This window comes from Fukomys damarensis, unplaced genomic scaffold (assembly GCF_012274545.1).
Source record: "Fukomys damarensis isolate Sample0158 unplaced genomic scaffold, DMR_v1.0_HiC HiC_scaffold_5, whole genome shotgun sequence".
Classification (NCBI taxonomy): domain Eukaryota; kingdom Metazoa; phylum Chordata; class Mammalia; order Rodentia; family Bathyergidae; genus Fukomys; species Fukomys damarensis.
In genome coordinates, this window is record NW_022900917.1 from 26,700,939 (window position 1) to 26,718,616 (window position 17,678).

The following is a 17,678-nucleotide window of genomic DNA, read 5'->3' on the forward strand; positions in this document are numbered from 1 at the left end:
AAGGGGAAAAAATGAGAATCAAGACTTGTTATGTAGAGGTACAAGATCCCCACAATGAATGTAGCTGTACTGTATCCCTAAAATGTACCAATAAACTCAATTAAAGCTGTAAAAAAATAAAATAAAATAAAATAAATAAATAAATATCAGGGCACAGATCAATGCAATGGAATCAAAGAGAACAATACAAAAAAATCAATGAAGCCAAGAGTTGGTTCTTTAAAAGAATAAACGAAATTCACAAACCCTTAGCCAACCTTATCAAAAATAGAAAGAAAAGACCAAAATCCATATACAATTAGGAATGAAAAGAGTGAAATTACAACGGAGCCAGTAGAAATCCAGAGGATCAGCAATACCTACTTCAAGAATCTATATGCCATAAGATGGAAAATATAGAAGAATTGGACAGATTCCTAGATATGTCTGAATTGCCAAAGTTGAATGAAGATGACCTAAAAATTATAATATCAGTTGATGAAATATCAGTTGATGAAATTAGTTGAAAGCTTACCAACTAAGAAAAATCCAGGTCCTGATGGTTTTACTGCTGAATTCTACAAGACATTTAGAGAGAAAATACTGGTACTACCATTTAAACACTTCAATGAAATTGAAAGGGAATCAGTGCTACCAAATTCATTCTTGGAAGCAAGCATCACCTTGATCCCCAGAGCAGAGAAAGACCCAACTGAGAAAAAGAACTATAGGGCAATCTCACTAATGAACATAGATGTAAAAATCCTTAATAAGATACTGGCAAATAGAATACAGAATAGCATCAAGAAGATCTTACACCCTGACCAAGTGTATTCACCCCAGGGATTCAGGGATGGTTCAACATACATACACAAATCAATAAATGTAATACACTATATTAATAGAGCCAAGGGAAAAAAATAATCATCTCAATTGATGCAAAAAAAGCATTCAACAAAATCCAACATGGATTTATGATAAAAGCCCTCCAAAAACTTGGAATAGACAGTCTCTAAATCAATCTGATAAAAGCCTTCTATGAAAAACCAACAGCCAATGTCATACTAAATGGTCAAAAACTAAAATCCTTCAGGGTAAAATAAGGAATAAGACAAGGATGTCCACTATTACCACTCTTGTTTCAATATAGTTTTGGAGATATTAGCCACAGCAATTAGACAAGAGAAAGAAATAAAAGGAATGAAGATAGAAAATGAAAAAGTCTATTTGTCATTATTTACAGATGACATGATAGTCTATATAGAGGACCCCAAGAACTCCACCAAAAGTCTTCTAAACTTAATAAACAAATTCAGTAAAGTAGCTGGATACAAAGTCAACACACAAAAATCAATAGCTTTTTTGTCCATGAAAAAGACTCATTGAGAGAGAAATGGGGCAATCAATTGCTTTCAAAATAGCACCAAAAAAATTGAAATACCTAGGAATCCACCTAACAAAAGAAATAAAATGCCTTTAATCTGAAAACTACAGCATTCTGAAAAAAGAGATTGAAGAGAATATCAGAAAATGGAAAGATATCCCTTGCTCTTGGGTAGGAAGAACCAACATAGTGAAAATGGCCATACTTCCAAAACTGCTGTACAGATTCAATGCAATCCCAATTGAAATATCAGCAGCAAATTTCACAGATTTTGAGAAAGCAATCCAAAGATTCATTTGGAACAGGAAGAGACCTAGAGTATCAAAATCAATACTAGGCAATAAAGACATGGTAGCGGGTATCACAATCCCTGACTGGAAACTATATTATAAAGCTACTCTGATAAAAACAATATGGTACAAGCAAAGAAACAGACCTGAAAACCAGTGGAACAAATTAGAAGATGAAGAAACAAGTCCAAACACACTCTCCCATCTCATCTTTTACAAAGGAGCCAAACACCCTCACTGGGGGAAAGACAGCCTCTTTAATAAATGCAATGGTGCTGAAAAAACTGGGTTTCCACTTGCCAAAGATTAAAACTACCCCTATGTCTCTCACCATGCACTAAACTAAAATCAAAATACATTAAAGATGTAAATATTAAAACAGAACTAAACTGGCTGGAAGAGAGGTTAGGTAGAACTCTTGAAGATATTGGTGAGGGAGAAGTTTTTGTTTGTTTGTTTTTTTAATAAAATCTCGGTTGCCTGTGAACTAACATGAACAATCAACAAGTGGGATGCCTTCTTATTAAAAAGCTTCTGCCCAGCAAGAGAAACCACCAACAGTGTGAAGAGATAACCCACAATGTGGGAAAAACTTTTCAACAATTGTTCCTCAGATAAAGGTCTACTATCTAGAATATATAAAGAACTTTAAAAATTCAGAGGTCCCAAATATAAAGACCCAATCCAGAAATGGGCATCTGAAATGAACAGACATTGCTCAGACAAAAAAGTAGAAATAGCAAATGAACATAAAAAAAAATTTCAACATCAATGGTCATTTGAAAGGTGCAGATGAAAACAACACTGAGATTCAATCTCCCCCCAGAAAAAATGGCTGCTATCATGAAATCAACCCATGAAAAATGCTGATAAGGCTGTGGAGAAAGAGGAACCCTACTCCATTGCTGGTGGGAGTGTAGACCAGGGTAACCACTGTAGAAAGCAATACGGAGATATCTCAAAGAACTAGGATTGGAAGACCCATTTGACCCAGCTATTATCCCTGCTGGGTATATTTCCCAAAGAATTAAAAGAATCATACCACGGCAATATATGCACATCTATGTTCATAGCAGCACAATTTGTGATGACTAAATCTTGAAAGCAACACAGTTGCCCATCATTAGGAGATTGGATGAAGAAAATGTGTTTTTTTTTTGTTTTATAAAATGGAGTACTTCTCAGTCACAAAGAATGAGAAACTAGAGACATTTATAGCTAAATTGATGTTTATTGAGGCCATACTCTTAAGTAACAAAAATAGGACACACATGTGTAAATACTGAATAGTTTCTCTAGTGTGAGAACCTGAAAGTGTAAATAAGAAATAAAAGGTATAATAGATAATGTAAAATAGGAAGAAAAGGTGCAAAGGGGAAGGGGAAGAAGGAGAGGTAGGGGAAAAGAAAAAAGGGAATGGAATTAATATGCAAAAAAGAAAAAATGGAAACAAAGTCTTTGTAGATAGGGAGGAGTGGAGGGGTGAAAGGAGGGCAAGGGAATGGGGAAAAAATAAGAATCAAGATGGATTATGTAAAGAAGCAAATATCCAATGATGAATGTCATTATATTGTTTACCTTAAATGTACCAATAAAATTAATTTTAATAAAAAGAATAACATTTTGTTGGTCCATTGGAAAAATACTAAGTTTTACCTCATTGATCTACATCATAAAATCCAGATGCATCTAATATTTAATGAGTTTAATATTAAAAAACAAAACTATGTACGTAAGAGAAATCATGGGGTAATTATTTTTTAACACTAGTATAGACAATATCTTTCTAAGCATGGTCAATAAACAGGATATGAAGAATACAAAAGCATTCTAAAATCTTTGACACTAAAATCATGACCAAATGAATGTAAATTGAGAAGAATTATTTTATATATATGACACAGGGCGAATGGCTTTCTTTCACCAAGTTCATTCAGCAAAGTAGAATGGAAACTACAATACACAAGCTGATCCCATAAATATAAATGGCACAAATGTATGAAAAGATCCTAAATCGCATGAAAATTTAAATGACAATAACACTATTTTCAAATTATGTATTAGAAGAAAGTTTACTTACACAATATGTATAAAACTGTGTAAGACAGACACCTGAATGTACTGCTGGTGAGACTAGAATTAATACAGCCCCTTTGAGAAAGGATTTGTCAATATTTCTCAAAATTTAAATGTACACATCCTTTTGTCCTGCAGTTACATTACACTTTCTTGCCAACGCAAAGAATGTACAGAGTGTTTGATTTTAACAGCAAAACTAGAAAAACAACTTTTCATTGGTTCAGTCAGAATCCTGTGTTCATGAGACAAAAACTGCACCAGATATTTTAATAGAACTAATACAAAGAATTGTTCAATCTGTAATAGAGAAGTGACAGAAAGTAAACAAGTACCCCCAGGGAGTACCTACTACTATATTTTTACTGATGAAACAGAGGGAAGAAGTTGACCTACTAATAATACAAATTCGAAACAAAGGCTCTCAGAAGCTGAGATCCAAGCTGTGAGGACAATGCCTCCTTCTGGGTGTTGGACAAAGTGAATTCAATGGAGCTATTTTTGAGAAAACAAAAATGGAATCAAATGCTTCTGCTGGAACAAACTCCCACTGCTTGGATGAAAATACATTGCTTGGAAGACTCTCACAAGAGCAAAAGCAGGTGAAGAAAATGAGCATGAAGTAAATGAAAGAATAAAGACTTTCCTTGACTTTTCTTCTGCCATCCATTTTCTCTAACATGAAAATTGATAAATCTTAACAAACAGCCACCTGGGTAAGATTTGAAAATGAGACAATAGCTTAATAAAGGATACAACAATCAGCAAGATTTAGTTCACTAAAATAATGAAATATAGACTAAAATGATTAAGGTATATACATATGTGTTAGCAGGAAAAGCCATTCATAGTACAGCAGTAGTGGCAAACCTATAGTGTGCATGCAAGAGCCACATGTTTGTTATCTTTGAAAGTTCTAAAGGGCTTACCATCACTGGTATATGGTAATATAGGACCATAAAGTGAAAAAATAAAGCTATAGATACAGAAATAAAGTTCCCTACCATATATATTTAAAAAGACCTCTAGTGTTCAAGTATTGAAAAAAATAGTATTGTTAAAATATCTATACTACCCAAAATCATCTATTTCAATGCAATTCCTCTCAAAATTCCAATGTTATTCTTCAAAGAAAAAGAAAAGAGCAGCCCTAAAATTCATATAGAGCCAAAGAAGACCCTAAATAACTAGAAAACTTTAGCAAAAGGTAAAAGCTGGAGAGCAGGGACAAGGGGAAAAACTGAGAAGCAAGACCTGTCAGGTGAAGGTACAGGATCCCAGTAATGAATGTAACTGTATTGTATACTTAGATTGTACCAACAAACTCAATAAAAAGTAAAAAAAGGTAAAAGCTGATTTCTTTCTTTTTTTTTTTTTTTCAGTACCAGGGATCAAACTCAGGACCTTGCACTTGCCAAGCAGGCATGGTGCCACTGAGCTACATCCCTGGCTCAAGAAAAAGTTGACTTCAAAATATTGTATAAAGCTATTTTAATAAAAACTGTATGGTATTGGCAAGACAATAGAAATACTACTGCATGAAATAGCATTTATAAAACAAAAAAATTCCTACATTTGTATCTAATTGAATTTCAGTAAAGATGCCAAGAAAACACAGGAAAGAATAATCTCTTCAAATAATATTGAAATAGCTGAAAATCTACATGCAGGAAAAAAATGGAGTTTGATCTGTCACATTATATGCAAAAATCAACTTAAAATGAATTGAAGACAATGTAAATCCTGAAGTTGTAAAATACTACAAAAAACATTGGCAAATAGCTATTCAACACTTTTCAAGAAAATGATGTGACCCCAAAAGCTACAGTTAAAATAGACAAATGAGATGCATCAAATTAAAGAGCTCCTAAAAAATAAAACAAATTACAAGAATAAAGAAACAACTTACAAAATGGAAGAAAATATTTTCAAATTCTATGTGTGGTAACAGACTAACCCAAAATGCATAAAAAACTTAATAGCAAGAAAACAAGTAACCTGATTTAAAATTTGGAAAATGACCTGAATAGCTATTTCTCAAAAGAGTACATACATATATATATACATGCAAGTTAAAACCATAATGAGATATAACCTCATAACTATTAGAAAGGTGAGTATTGAAGGATAAAGATAATAAGTTTGGGCAATGATGTGAAGAAAAGGGAACACTCCTACTGGCAGGAATAAAAATTACTTTAGCCATTAGAAAACAGTGTGGTGGTCCCATAAAAACTCAAAATAGAATTACCATATTATCCAATAATCCCACTTCTGGATATATAGCCAAGGTTATTAAAATCAATATATCAAAGAGATATCTATGCATTATTCATAATAGCCAAGATATAGAAGCAACCCAAGTGTCTATCAACAGACAAATGAGTTAAAATATGGTACACAAATGGAACGGAACATGATACAGTCTTTAAAATGAAAGGAAATTTCATCATTTTCCACTCCACAACATGGACAATCCTTGAGTATGGGTAAGTCAAGTGAAGTAAGCCAGGTACAGAAAGAGAACTACAGAGTATCTTATATGTGGATTCTTAAACAACCAAAATCTTAAGAGCAGGGAGTAGAAGGATAAACCGGAAACTTGGCAAAGGATGGTTAGTGGAGAAAGGAGGAATGTTGATTAAAGTTTACAAACTTCTGGTTAAATAGGAGAAACAGGCTTTGAGGCTTATTGCACAGCATGGTGACTATAGTTGATAATAACGTAATACACATTTAAAAATTACTACGAGTGGGTTTTCAATATTCTTACATGAAAATGTTAGGTAGGTGAAGTGGCATATATACCAAATACCTTAAGGCTTTCTACAATGTGTACACATATCAAAATATCACATTATACCCCATAAATATATACAACTAATGTTTTTCAAGTAAAAATAAAATGAAATTATTTTAAATTACCAAAAAATAGATAAGATTATACATTTATACTCATAGACATATTAATATGACATATGAATATTCATAGACATATGAATGTGGTTGGAAAATTTCAAGAAAAATATAGTTGTTTCTGAAGTTAAGATTAGGTACATGGTAAATGGGGGGGTGGAGGAGTTAAGGGGAGGGCGGGGAATGGGGAAAAATAAGACCCAAGATATATCATGTAAAGGTACAAATTCCCAATGAAAACTGTCATCGTATTGTATACGTAAAATGTACCAATAAACTTAATGAATTTTTTAAAAGTTTAGGTATATGGGTTGGGAAAAACCTGAACTTTTCAGTGTTTTCCTGTGTTTATGTATTTGCTATTTACACAGTAATTTTTTTTCATAGTGCCAAGAATTGAACCCAAGGTTGTGTGTATGCTAAGCAAGCAGTCTACCACTGAGCTTCAGCTCCAAGCACAATATTTTTAAATGAGGCTTATTCATCAAAATTCTTGTAAACTGTGTTAAGTTTGTTCATCCTTCATTCCAGGCACTGAGCATGCAAGACAAGTGAAGAATAATCATTTATCTCAATACATTTATCTGATAAGAACCATAAGAAAAAAGACATGTGTCTTAGGCATTTAGTATGAGATTAAAAGTAACAAGAATAATAGGATGATAGAGAAAAGGAGCTAAAAATGATCAAAGATACATAAAAAAATTCACACTGGAGTGGAAAAGAGAGTCTTTATGCAGACTAAAGTAGTTGGGCAGAGCTTTGAAGAACTGGAATGGCAGTAGCCAATATTGGAAGACAGAATGAACCCCAAAGACAGGAAACCTGAGCTAAATCACTAGAGTACAGTGAATATTTTGAGACCCTGCAATTCAAGGAATAATATTCCCCTCACATGATAACTCCATCTCTGTTTCCTAGAGACTAGATTAGGGTACAAAGTCCACTGTATTGCAAAACAACACTGCTTATGATAAAAATAATCTCTCATGGGTAATTGCATCTAGGAGCTACTACAGATGATCTATAAATACTTGATGGAGAAATAAGCTGAACTAAGCTTGCCTGAGCACCCTGACTCTTGTAACTGAGAAGTTCCTTGCAGGAAACCTGGAAGCAGTGACTATATACTCTCTAAAAGACACTGGTGTATGAGGCTTTTAAACCAGGACATTCCAGCTCCTACTCTAGGTAAATTTCATAACCTTAAACTTGAGCCCCCACCCGGGGCCAAAGAGGGTTATGCAGGCTGCTGTCCAGGGAGCTGTGAGTACTTCTACCATAGGAGTAGAATCCCTGATGCTGTCCTAAAAGGCTCTAGAGCTTGTCCTACATTTTTATGAGCGTATGTGCCAAGAGTGTTTAATCAAACCTCAGAAATCTCTCTGTAGTCCTAATCAGTATCGGCAGATGGGTTTAAGGAATGAAAATCCAAACACTTTAGCTGTAGTGGAGAATTATGTTAACTAAAATATAAGATCTAGAACAGAGCTGATAGATTTTAACCAAATAATAAAAACTGTCAAAATGTGAAAAATGGATTGTAATCTAACATTTAAAGGAGAATAGCAGGCTGGTGCAACCACTGTGGAAATCAATATGGAGATACCTCAAAGAAGTAGGACTAGAGGTTCCATTTGACCCAGCTATCCATTTGCTGGGTATCTTTCCAAAAAAATTAAAGGAATCATACCACAGTGATATACGAGCACCCATGCTTATAACAGCACAGTTTGCAATAGCTAAAACTTGGAAACAGCCCAATTGCCCATCAGTTGGAGACTGGATAAAGATGATGTGGATTTTTTCTATAACATGGAGTACTACTCAGCCATAAATAATGAGAAACTAGAGTCATTCATAGGAAAATGGATGCATATGAAGGCCATACTCTTAAGTGAAGTGAATAGGACACACGTGTAAATACTGAATAGTTTCTCTGCTATGAAAAACTAAAAGTGTAAATAAGATCCAAATTGTATAATTGATAATATGAAATAGGAAAAAAGGGGCTAACAGTGTAGGGGAAGTGGGAAGGATAGGGGAAAGGAAATAAGAGAAAAGGAAAATATAAGAAAAGGAAAAATGGAAACAAAGTCTTTATAAATAGGGGAGGGTAGAAGGGGTGAAGGGAGGACAGGGGTATGGGGGAAAAATGAGAACCAAGATCTGACATTTAAAGGTACAAGATCCCAATGATAAATGTAACTGTACTGTATGCCTAAAAAGTACCAATAAACTCAATGAAAAAAATAAAGAATAGGGCCCTATCAGCTTTTAAATGGAGAGTTAATATGACTGTTCCTCAGACAAAGGTCTATTATCTAGAATATATAAAGAGCTTTAAAAATCATACCCCAAAATTTAAAGACCCAATCCAAAAATGGATGTGAACAGACATTTCTCAAAGAAGTAGAAACAGCAAATAAACATATGAAAAAAGTGTTCAACATCACTGGTCATTCTAGGGATGCAAATGAAAACAACATGAGATTTCACTTCACTCCTGAAAGAATGTCTGCTATCAAAAAATCAACCTTTACCTCAAACAACTAGGGTTAGAAATCCAATTTGACCCAGCTATTCCCCTGCATCTTCCCAAAAGAATGAAAAGAATCATACCACAGTGATATATGCTCACCCATATTTATAGCGGCACAGTTTGCAATACGTAAAACTTGTAAACAGCCCAACTGCCCATCACCTGGATACTGGATAAGGAAGATTTTTTTTTTTATAAAATGGAGTACTACTCAGCTGTAAAGAATGAGAAACTAGAGACATTTATAGCTAAGTGGATGCATGTTGAGGTCATTCTCTTAAGTGAAATAAATAGGACACACGTGTAAATACCAAATAGTTTCTGTGGTGTGAAAAACTAAAACTGTAAATAGGTTCAACTTGTATAACTGATATTGTGAAATAGGAAGAAAAGGGCTAAAGAAGTAGGGGAAGTGGGAAGGGTAGAGGAAAGGAAAGAAGGGAAAAGGAAAAATATGAGAAAAGGAAAAACGTGGAAACAAAGTCTTCGCAAACAGGGAAGGATGGAGGGGAGGAGGGAGGGCAGGGAAATGGGGAGAAAATAAGAACCAATATCTGTCATTTTTTAATTGAGTTTATTGGTACATTTTAGGCATACAGTACAGTGACATTCATTATTGGGATCTTGTACCTCAAAATCTTTCATTTAAAGATACAGGATCCCAATGATGAATGTCACTGTACTGTATGCCTAAAATGTACCAATAAACTTAATGGAAAAAAAAAAAGAAGAGAAGAGAAAGCGTGTCTTGACATCTACATGAAGTTGGAATCCTCAGGCAAAGCCACTTCAAACACTTTGGGAAAGAGAGCACGTCTGTGACTTACTAAAAGCTATGGAACTATACACTTTAAGAAAGGGAATTTATAGGGACAGGAAGGTGATCTAGGGAGGGGAGAGCCAGCGAAGATAGAGGACATAAAAAGGATTAAAATCATAAACATAATTATTATGTATTACAAACGTATACCAAAAATGTAAAAGTAAATTTTGCCATCTGAATTGTATTAGCAATTAAAAATGAATTTCTGTTACAAAAACTTTGAAATATAACATTAAATATAGCAGATTTTGTTTCTGGACTCATAATATTCAGGAAAGCAGGGTTCAGGTTGTGGTGGCTCTCCTAGTGATTTGGAGATCCAGGGTCCTTCCAAATTTTGGTTTTTATATCACCTAGGGAAGAAATTGGGAGTTTTTCTGTAAAGAGCCAGATAGTACGTATGTTAGACTTTGTAGGCTGCAAGGTCTGGGTTGCAACTCCTCAACTCAGCTGCTACAGCACAAAGCAGCCATAGACAGTGTGTAAGAGAAAGAGCATGGCTGTGTTTCAACAAAATCCCTCACAAAACAGGCACCAGGGCAGATCTGGTCTGCGTGCCATTCCTACCGTTCTAACTCTTGTAGTCCATCTGTGCCCAGATAGCAAAAGAAAACAGAGGGTTAGAGGAAGGATTTCTGCTTCAGCGTAGCCTGCAAGTTCTACCTAACACATACTATTGTATACTTAACCCATCTCTAGGTTACTTCAAATTCCCAAATGCGTGTATAAATCCTATGCTATTTACAATGCAAATGCTGTATTCTATTGTTTAGAAAATAGTGAATAGTCTGTACATGTTTGATACAGGCATGTTTCATTTTCAAAGAAATGTAAACCTTGGTTGGTTGAATTTGCACTTCTACACGATGGATGCAGAACCCTTGGTAGGCACAGCCCGGCCATAGTTTGTACCTGTTTTATTCTTTTGCTCCTTGCTATTCTCAGATCCACTAGATTTCTAGGGCTTCAAAAGCCAAAGTTTACTATGTTGCGATTCCGACAGCTAGTAGTGTGAAATTACGGCACTGGCAAAGCAGTGCTTCCTCTGAAACCAGGATCCTCCCCCGCCATTTGGGCTCCTCTTGGTTATCTGGCAGTGTTTGCACATCTTTGGTTTGCAATTGCACAATTCTATTCACTACTCTGTCACTTGGCAGATGGTCTCCTCGCGTGTCTCTGTGTTTTCATGACCATCCAATTATAAGAACACAAGGTCCTAGGGTTTGGAACTTTAATGTTTCTCTTTTGAGGGACACAACTGAATTTATGAGACAATGGTTCAAGCCTTCATTACCTCTTTTCTGGATCACTGCATTAGTGTTTTCCTTTTCCTTTTAAGATATTGAAATATTTCCTTCTTATGTATTTCAAAAATAATGAAGCTTGTCCAGTGTAGTACAAATAAGTGACACAAATAAGTGGATTAGAAGGTGAGTGGCCTATGACAAATAACTTCCTAAATCTCAGGTTTTTCCTCTCTTAAAAAGAAATCATAATAGCTACTCCATGGCATTGTCATGGGAGTTAAATAAAGTAAAAACTGGAATGTGCTTCCCAAATATAATTCCTGGACTGAATTCCAAGGTTCCCTCAATAAATACTGTGTCTGAATTTATAGCCCCTATTACGCCACTGTCTTATTTTAAAATATTTAACACTGTTAACTGCTTTTAAATTTTTTGAATGGCTCATGGAGATTAGCATTGTTTACCCCTGTGATACTCTCAATATCATTTTCTTTATGAAGTTCTGAAGGCAAGGAATTTAATAAAATCCTACTATGCTTTAAAAATAACACAACTGTCAGAAAAAAAAATTTTAGAATAGGTCAAAGGAAACATAAAGATATATCTGGCCAGGAATTCATTAGTATTCTTTATGAGTCATCTCAACAATATTTTGCTCATATAATAAATATGTACATTATTTTAAAGTTGGCTGCTGAAGATAAAAAATGTTTTGTATTTTAAAATAAACAATATTCCCTTTAAATAACAGAAAGACAGAAAGAAAGAAATAAACAAATGAAGCAAAGAAAGGAAGGAGAATACAACCAATAAAAAATGCTGGTGGGGTTGTGGGGGAAAAAGGAACCCTTCTCCACTGTTGATGGGAGTGCACACTGGTGCAACCACTATGGAAATCAGTATGGAGATACCTCAAAGAACTGGGATTAAAGGTCCCATTTGACCCAGCTATTCCCCTGCTGGATATCTTCCCAAAAGAACTAAAAGAAGCATAAAAAAGTGATATATGTACACCCATGTTCATAGTAGCACAGCTCACAATAGCTAAAACTTGGAAACAGCCCAATTGCTCAACAACTGGAGACAAAATTTATTAATTATCCTATCAAGCAAGTAAGCTGGTACACAACACTTGTTAGAAGGAGGATCAGAGAGCAGATCAATAAAAAATGACAGAAGACAGATTTAGATAGCTGAAAGACTGATAATGCTGTAGCGATGATAATATAGTTGTAATTTCTGAGATACACTGAGGACAGAGCAGTAGTTCAAGACTGGGGGGAAGAGAGTTAGCCTGACATAGTGGACAGATTGGATTTGCAATGCCTTTCAATTTCCTACACTGTTTCTGTTCCCCGACTGACCAGGCATCATGAAGTTTAAATTTAAATTCTTATAGCTTAATTTATAAAGGTCATTCAAGATTCTCTGACAAAAAGTATAAGTACATTGAGACATTTATAGCAGTGGTCAGAAAAACAGAAGACATGTTTGTTTTTCTGCTTCTGTTTTTCCAGTGAAACATCTCTCTTCAGTATTAAAAATAAAAAGTGCCTTTTACATTGAAAAATAAAGTTGAGAAAATAATCACTCAATATATTTTCTAATTCATCTATTATTGGTTATATAAAAACATACACATTCAAACATCTTTTTCACATTTTATTCTTCCTTGAAATTTCCACATGCTTTCCTTTTAATTTTTTTAAACTTTGTTCTTTTATATGTTACTGTCCACTTCTCTGTCTTTATACATTACAGTTCACTTCTGTTTTTGTTCTCCATTGGCAAGCCTCTTTTTTAACTGCACTCCTAGGATTTAGAACTTTAAAAGTTTGCAATGTTCACTTTTCCAAATAAAACATATTTTGAAACTCTTTTAATATTTCTACACTAAAGCATATCCCAAATTACAGAAAATGCCCCTGAAATCTTAAAAATGATGGCACAATATTTTCAGGCTTTTAGTAAATGTACACTGAATAAAAAGTGCAAAGAAAAACATTCCCTTAAGAGTACTATGTTGCTTCTAAATTCCCTAAAGTGTCTCTGGTTTTGAACACAATTTTCCTCTACATCCTCATATGTTTGATCAAGTAAAATGTCACTACAATGTCTTTTGAACTTAAAACACTTGTTACCAGAGAATCAAATGAATCCTTTCTCACAGATTAGTCAAAAATGTAAAATTCACTCTTTCTTACAAGGATAAGCTATTAAGCATGAAAATATAGAGGTGTAATATATTAACCCAAAGAAATCACTAAATCATAATAATAGGCCAGTGGTAAAAGACAACTTTCTACCTGCCACTAACAATTATTTTTTAAAAGGCCTTCTTTTTCTTCCTTCTGTGTCTTCAGGACAACTTGTGTGTATTTCTACCAGGCATTATTTTATCCAGATGGTAAAACTAATATATACTTTGCTTGCCATAAGATTTTTAAAATAATTCTGACCCAAAATAAAAATGGTATGACTCTCACACTTTTGAAAACCTTCATCTCTTCCCGGGGGCTAGCAAGCTGTGACCAATAGGGAGGCACCAGTCAAAGAGACTATAAAAGGAGAAGATTTGAAAGTTTCAAAGACAAAACAAACAATACTGTAAGCACCAAACTGGCTCAGGAAGCTGAGCTACTTGAAGTGTCTGTAAATCTGAATGTCACAGCCGACACACTTGTGGAGTGTTTGAAGATGTGTGATACTTTGCTTCACTTAAAATCAGACGGCCTAAGTAGACACAATGGCAAAATGAAATTAATGCTTGTAAGTCACTTAGGCAGGAAAAAAGGTGAAGGATTCCAAGGTAGTAGGTAAGAAGGAAAGAAGAATGCTGCTGGCCTCTTTCTTTTTTTTTTTTTTCCCCCCCTGTGTTTAAGAGTGGAGAAAATTCATTTACATGGATGTACTCTGTGGAGCTTTACTACTGTGTGAAGCTAAATCTCATTATCCTTAACTGTAAAATGGGCCTTCATTAGCTTCACATTGTTTTCGTAACAAGTTACCACAAACCTACTGACTTAGAAACATGGCCCAGATGTATTATCTTATAGTTTTAGGCATCAGAAGAAACAGATCACTGGGCAAACACCAAGTGGTCAGCGATACTGCATTTCTTCTGGGGGCGTCTACTGGAAAACTCTTCTCTATGCCTCCTCCAGCTTCTGGAGGCCGACCCAATGCCTTGACTCTTGCTTGGCTCATGTCTCCCTTCATCTTCGGAGCCAGTTGTGGCCATTCAAATTTCTCACATTTCACCAAGCTGACTCTGACTCCCCACCTCCCTATTTTAATGATAAGGACCCTTGTGATTATACTGGGCACTAAAATAATCCAAGGTGTCCTCTCCCATCTCAATAACAGCTCCTTAAACTGCCTTAATTCCATCTGTATTCTCATGTCTCCCTTGCCGTGTACAAAAGATTATCCACAGGCTCTGGAGGTCAGTCAATGGAGATCATTGGGAGCCCTATTCTGCTTACCACAGACTTCACAAGGCTGAAACAACATACAGAACGCTCACATACTGCCTATAGGAAGCACTCAATGAACATTATTCACACATTAGTATTTACCAAACAAAGTGGCTATGAATTGCTAAATCTAACATAACCTAACAAAGCCAGAGTAAACAATGAATATATAATGAATAGCTGCATTCTTTTTTAAGTATTTAGCTGAACATCCCTATTTATGCCCATCACATTATGCAACATTCCTATTTATGTCTTCCTTATAGCATAGGTTCCTTATAGTTTCCAAATGCTTCCTTATAGCATTTTATAGATTGAAAGCATCTGTCACACAGAGGCTTTCATGAGATCGTTGTTTTAGCAGTGACAATCAGAGTATGTGAAGGGAAACTGTTGACTTGCTGGAGTAAGAACAAAGGTACGACTGTAAGCAAGCAGAACACGTCTCAAAGAGGAGTCACAGACATAGAACGTCAAGTAGAAACCTCTAAGGAGAAAATCGGGAGCTCTACTGCTTTCCATTATGTGCTATTCAATTCTGAGATCTAAATTGCCCCTGATTTTTTATCTTTTAATCACTCTACAGAAGTTAAGTGTCTTTGGGAGACACTGCAGAGGGGAGCATACATTTCATCCCATTGATTCTAAATTAATTTGATCTTTTAACTCCCAGCTACTAAGCTTTCTGAGCTGCTAAAAGAAACATTAGGGTGATGTTTTTTTCTTTGTCACAAATAAAACCCAAAAGTAGAAGCTGAGGATTTTGGTTAAATTATGTTTAATATTTATTTCCACTCAAGTAGAAATAGAAAAAAATGTATATTTTCAATTATAATATAAACATCAAAGTAGCAAATTTAAGAATTTTAAGGAGTAAATCTAAAACTATTTAAGATTTATGTATATCCTCCTTCAAAGCATACCAACAGCTGACGGTTATATCTTTTCCCTGGAGACTATGAACATTAATTTTTTAAAACTCTGGAAGAGTTAACTCCCACAGGAAGCTAAAAGGATGGACAGTTTAGCTTCTTCAAATCAATACCATAAATTTGCCATTAATTTACCCAGTGAATAATAAGGTACTGGAGTTAATTCTTTATTGAAGTTGGAAAGGGTCACATTGCCTGTTATCGAAAATTATTTTTAAACCTCAACACTGGGACTATTGCACATTACTAGTCAATATGTTATGTCCAAATAATATGTCCATAAATTTGATGGCTATAGCAAGTATTTATAGTCTTGAGGAAATGTCCTGGGTTTAGATAGACTATGTTGAATAACACTGTAAATTGCATACATTTCAAAATATTGAATACTATACTTATAATTCCAATGATATTTTAAGTCAAATGTTAGAAGTAAAAAAATAAAATGGGAATAGATTTCACAGTCAGAATAATAGAAATTCTTTTTTTACTTTTAGATTTAAAATGAGAATCTTCAAATTAGATTCATTCATAGGAAAATGTATACAGTTTGAGGATATACTCCTAAGTGAAATAAATAAGTCACACGTGTAAATACTGAATAGTTTCTCTGGTGTGAAAAACTATAATAGTACACAATATCCTAATGAGATAACTGACGTTGTGAAATGGGAAGAAAAGGGCTAAAGGTGTAGGGAAAGTGGGAAGGGTAGGGGGAAAGGTAATAAGAGAAAAAAATATGAGATAATGAAAAAATGGAAATAAAGAGTTTGTAAAGGGGGAGGGGAGAAGGGGTGAAGGGAGGGCAGGGACAAGGGGAAAAAATGAGAACCAAGACCTGTCATGTGAAGGAACAAGATCCCAGTGATGAATATAACTGTACTGTATACCTAAAATGTACCAACAAACTCAATAAAAAGAATCTTCTAGAACTTCCAAAAAAATGAAAATCTTATTGTTGAAATTAAATATCGATCATGCCATGGAGGACAATAACACCAATTCTGGGTAGGGACTAGAATAGCTGTCAGAAACAAATACCTGTTGACCATGTGACCTCTCTGAGATTTTGTTTTCTCTCTTTAAAAGTATTTCAACCAATATGAAGCTCCAAGAGCTCACCAAGATCCTCATTTTACAAAGAATAAAACTATTTGAAACCTAACAAATTGAAGTAGCCTCAGATAGACAAACTGGGATTTATACACTGTAGTCTTGCCGTTCCACTAGGCTGTTGCTAAGGTTCTCGATGACCTTACCGACCCTCACACATTCTACCTCCTATCCCTGTGGTAAGCACTATGGAAAACAGTGATAAATGAGAACCTCAAACTGTGCCCCACTCACTTGGTATGCTACGAAGCGGAGGAGGAGGCACATTACTAGTAGCTGTCATCTGAGAGAAAATCGCTGATGGAAGAGTAGACAGAGGCATCTTAGCTCAAAGGCAGCTGAGCAGAGTGGCTACGTGGGAGGTGACTAAGTCTCTTCACTTTTGTTGTCATAAAGGAGAACGCTGAGGTACTCTCTGATAGGCTGAGTCCTGTAGAATCTTCCTGTTCACAGAGCTGTATCCCAGTGGCATTTAAATGGGGCTGGGGCTGTGTGTGCTATGGGGAATGTGACAAAGCAGTTGTAGGCCATAAGGCAGATACAGCAGAATGGAACCCATACGTCTGGATTAGGTAAAAGAATTCATTTCTGTTGGTGTTCCATAGTCCAGAACCTTTTACTACCCACCATATGGCAACCACAGAGCCTTTCTGTAGGAACAAGAAGAAGAGTAGAATATTTATACCTTCCATGGCTGCACGCGTAAGACAAAACATGATTTCTAGTTATGGCACATCAATTATCTCACCCCTGGTTATATTTCATCATATTCTGAGTGTGGCATATGTTTTCCATTACTTTCTGAGGTCATGCATTAATTAAGGCTGATTGTGAAGGCTATAGTATAGCATCTTAATTTTTCTTATATTTTTTCACTGTGTGTCATCTTTTGAAGTCTTT

General features: G+C 35.1%; 1 protein-coding gene across 1 annotated transcript in view; it reads right to left on the reverse strand.

Moving 5' to 3' along the window:
• Window positions 1-17,180, reverse strand: part of Cnbd1 (cyclic nucleotide binding domain containing 1) — a 398,420-nt gene extending 381,240 nt beyond the window's left edge. The window contains exon 1 of the mRNA XM_033758973.1: window positions 17,013-17,180. Within this exon, the coding sequence (XP_033614864.1) occupies window positions 17,013-17,100 (88 nt within the window). The 5' untranslated portion in view covers window positions 17,101-17,180. The remainder of the gene's footprint in view (window positions 1-17,012) is intronic.
• Between the last annotated feature and the right edge of the window lie 498 nt (window positions 17,181-17,678).